This window comes from Hydra vulgaris, chromosome 15 (genome assembly GCF_038396675.1).
Source record: "Hydra vulgaris chromosome 15, alternate assembly HydraT2T_AEP".
NCBI lineage: Eukaryota > Metazoa > Cnidaria > Hydrozoa > Anthoathecata > Hydridae > Hydra > Hydra vulgaris.
In genome coordinates this window covers 21,957,501-21,960,502 of record NC_088934.1, presented here as the reverse complement: position 1 = coordinate 21,960,502, position 3,002 = coordinate 21,957,501, and the positions used below count along the sequence as shown (strand labels likewise).

General features: G+C 23.9%; 1 protein-coding gene across 1 annotated transcript in view; it reads left to right on the top strand.

The window, feature by feature from the left end:
- Window positions 1–750: 750 nt before the first annotated feature.
- Window positions 751–3,002, top strand: part of LOC136072023 (phosphoenolpyruvate carboxykinase, cytosolic [GTP]-like) — a 38,998-nt gene continuing 36,746 nt past the window's right edge. Inside the window, exon 1 of the mRNA XM_065819926.1 lies at window positions 751–886. Coding sequence (XP_065675998.1) covers window positions 861–886 — 26 coding nt within the window. The 5' untranslated portion in view covers window positions 751–860. The remainder of the gene's footprint in view (window positions 887–3,002) is intronic.

Here is a 3,002-nt window from a genome sequence, read left to right as displayed (position 1 = left end):
ACTAAAGAAACTATCAAAGCCTTTTTAAACGAGTTGGATAACAGCTCGTAAAGGAGAGGCTTACTGTTTATATAACACTGCAAGTAATAAAGCTACTTTTTGTGCACATTTTCTGTTGTTTTTTTATTTAATTCCATTTTAATAAAGCTAACTCCTTCCTTTTCTCTTCCAAAAAATCGCTTGTCATGTGAACACTATTATTGCACTGTGAATGATTAATTGTTGGTGTTATGTTTCTATTTTTCTCCAATGAAAATCAATTTCAATTTTTGCTTTTAAGAACAATTTGGGATGTCGTTTGAAAAAATAACAACTTTCTCATTCAAAAGATAAACAAAATTAGAAAGAAAATTGAAAACCGGATTCTGTAAAAATTTATTTGTTTTGAAATATTGCTTTATTTACATTTTGAATTCTAACTACAAACTTGTAAATATGGTTACAAAATTGTAACTAAAAGGTTATTGTAACTTTGGGGTTTACAAATCTGAAATTTACAATAAAAAGAGAAAGTTTTTTTAACACATTAAAACTTAAAAAGTATAATTTAAAAAGTAACAATATAAAATGTTGGAAAAATGTTACAAATATTTGGATATCTTATTTGCAAACATTTGAACTATTTAATTATAAGACGTGACTCGCAATCCATTTTCATGGTGACAAATTTTAAAAAAGTTATAAAAAAAAATGTCTTTGAAGGAATATAAGTTTGAATATAAATATAGTGAATTTTTTAAAATGATGTTACTCATAATTAATTGTATTTTTCCTTTATAGGGCTATTTATTTCAGAAAACCTAAAAAAACTAGAAAGTTGTACGTTCAAACTTGCATCGAAACATAAAGTTCATATCAATATGTTGAAGCTCATTAGGTTTTTTCAGTAAGTTTTATTTTTAGTTGAAAGTATGTACATAAAAGTTGTAAATAAAATAGTAAATAGTTTTTAAAATATCTGTTACGTTTTTTACAACGAAACGATTCTCATTCAATGACCTGTTTTTCTCACTTTTTTTTGATGCGTCTGACGTCACGTAATAGCCAACAATTACTGACTATCAAAACAAATAGTTTTCATTGTTTCGCGATGTTTTAGAGTTTTCTCGATAATCGATTTAAAGTTGTATTATACTTGTTTTTTTTTTCTCAAACTGTTTAATATGCTATTAGAAAGCTAACAAAAATTGAAATTTTTTTTTAATAATTACTAATCATTAAAGGTCAAAAAATGGGGTAAAGGACGACGAAGGTTTTTCAGCAACCGTTCATAAATTCTTTATTAAAATAAGGAGAATTCAGCAACCGCTCATAAAGTCCTTATTAAAATAAGGAGAAAAATGCAAGTAAAAAAAAAAAAAAGTGAACAAACAAGTTCAAAATTTTTCACTTTTTTACATTACGCCAACTAATGTTTTATTTTGATCACAATAACTATTTGGTATTTCTAATAACATTTTTTTCTTAGTTTTGTTTTATGGTTGCATTGCTTTTCTGCTACTGAAACTTGTTTGGTGTCTTTACGTAAACTACAAATTTGCCCATTATTGCTAAATGTCATTCCAAACTCATTTAAAAAGTTTTTAAAAAACTGTTGTCTGTCATAGAATTTAGAATAGATGATCCTACTTCAATACTTAAAGCAGTTCTTTTGTCTAAACATGTTTATAGTTTAGACACCTAGTACAGTTTGATTTAGCGATTCATTGAAACTCAGTTTTTCTCTCTTCATGTAAACATTTTTCAGGAAAATTATCAGAAGAAATGACTATAAGTATTGGTTTGATAGTGTACACAACAGCTAGAATAAAAAATTAATTTTTAGACTGGAATTTAAACCATGAATCTTTTAGTGTGCATACAATACTGATAGCAATTTGTTACCCAATTCCTGAGATGCTACAACATTAAGATTTTTGTCAAGTGGTTTATGCCAAACATTCTTATGTTTAATTAGATCATTTTGTTTTGCATTAGAGTTCTTTTTAGCAGTAGTAGATAAATAAATAAACAGTTTCTCATTAACAACCGTTGCAACAAGTTTTTAGTCCAATACCAAGGCTTTCCTTTTTAGGAGAATTAAAATGTAAATTGACAAAATCTTTTCATTCTAGACGTTTAAGAAGTATAACTATGTTTTTAGATAAAAAAATCTTATAATAAAGTTAAAATCTTTATTTATGTTTTAAAGATCCTGTACAACTTCTTTGCTGGACAACTTATTAAAGGAATATTTTCCTAGAATATTTTCAATTGAGCTTCAGTCTGAAAATATAGCTGCAGTTTCTTAAAAAATATAAACCCTTTTATCACTTTTTTCATGAAACTTTAATTGTTCATTTGGTAAAGCTTTTCTGATGATACTTTTCTTTTTGATCTATCATTCAATATACAGGTGTTTTTGTTGGATTTTGTGGTATAATTTACTAAAAAAAGCAGAGCAACAGAAAAATTAAAGTGTTGTTATAGATAAAAATAATACCGAATCATTTTAAACAAAAATTAGATGCAGATACTAAAGCATTTTTTTTGCAATCCAAGAAAAAATTAGGAATCTACTATGATTTTGTTGACATAAAAATGAATTTTTAAAGAAATGATTTTTTTAAATTTTAATTTCTCTACTACCCCCTTAATTATTTTATATATGTTAATATTATTTATATATATATATATATATATATATATATATATATATATATATATATATATATATATATATATACATATATATATAACATATATATATATATATATATATATATATATATATATATATATATATATATATATATATATATATATATATATATATATATACACACATATACTTTGTTATATTAAAAAAAGAAATATACTTAATACTTCATAAAAATTTAATATAAAGAAATATACATATACTTCATTATATTAAAATTTTGCAATTTCATTAAAAAAAAAAGATCATTAAATCTAGTCACATACTTGAAAAAAACTGCTATCCATAAACCATTCAAATCATA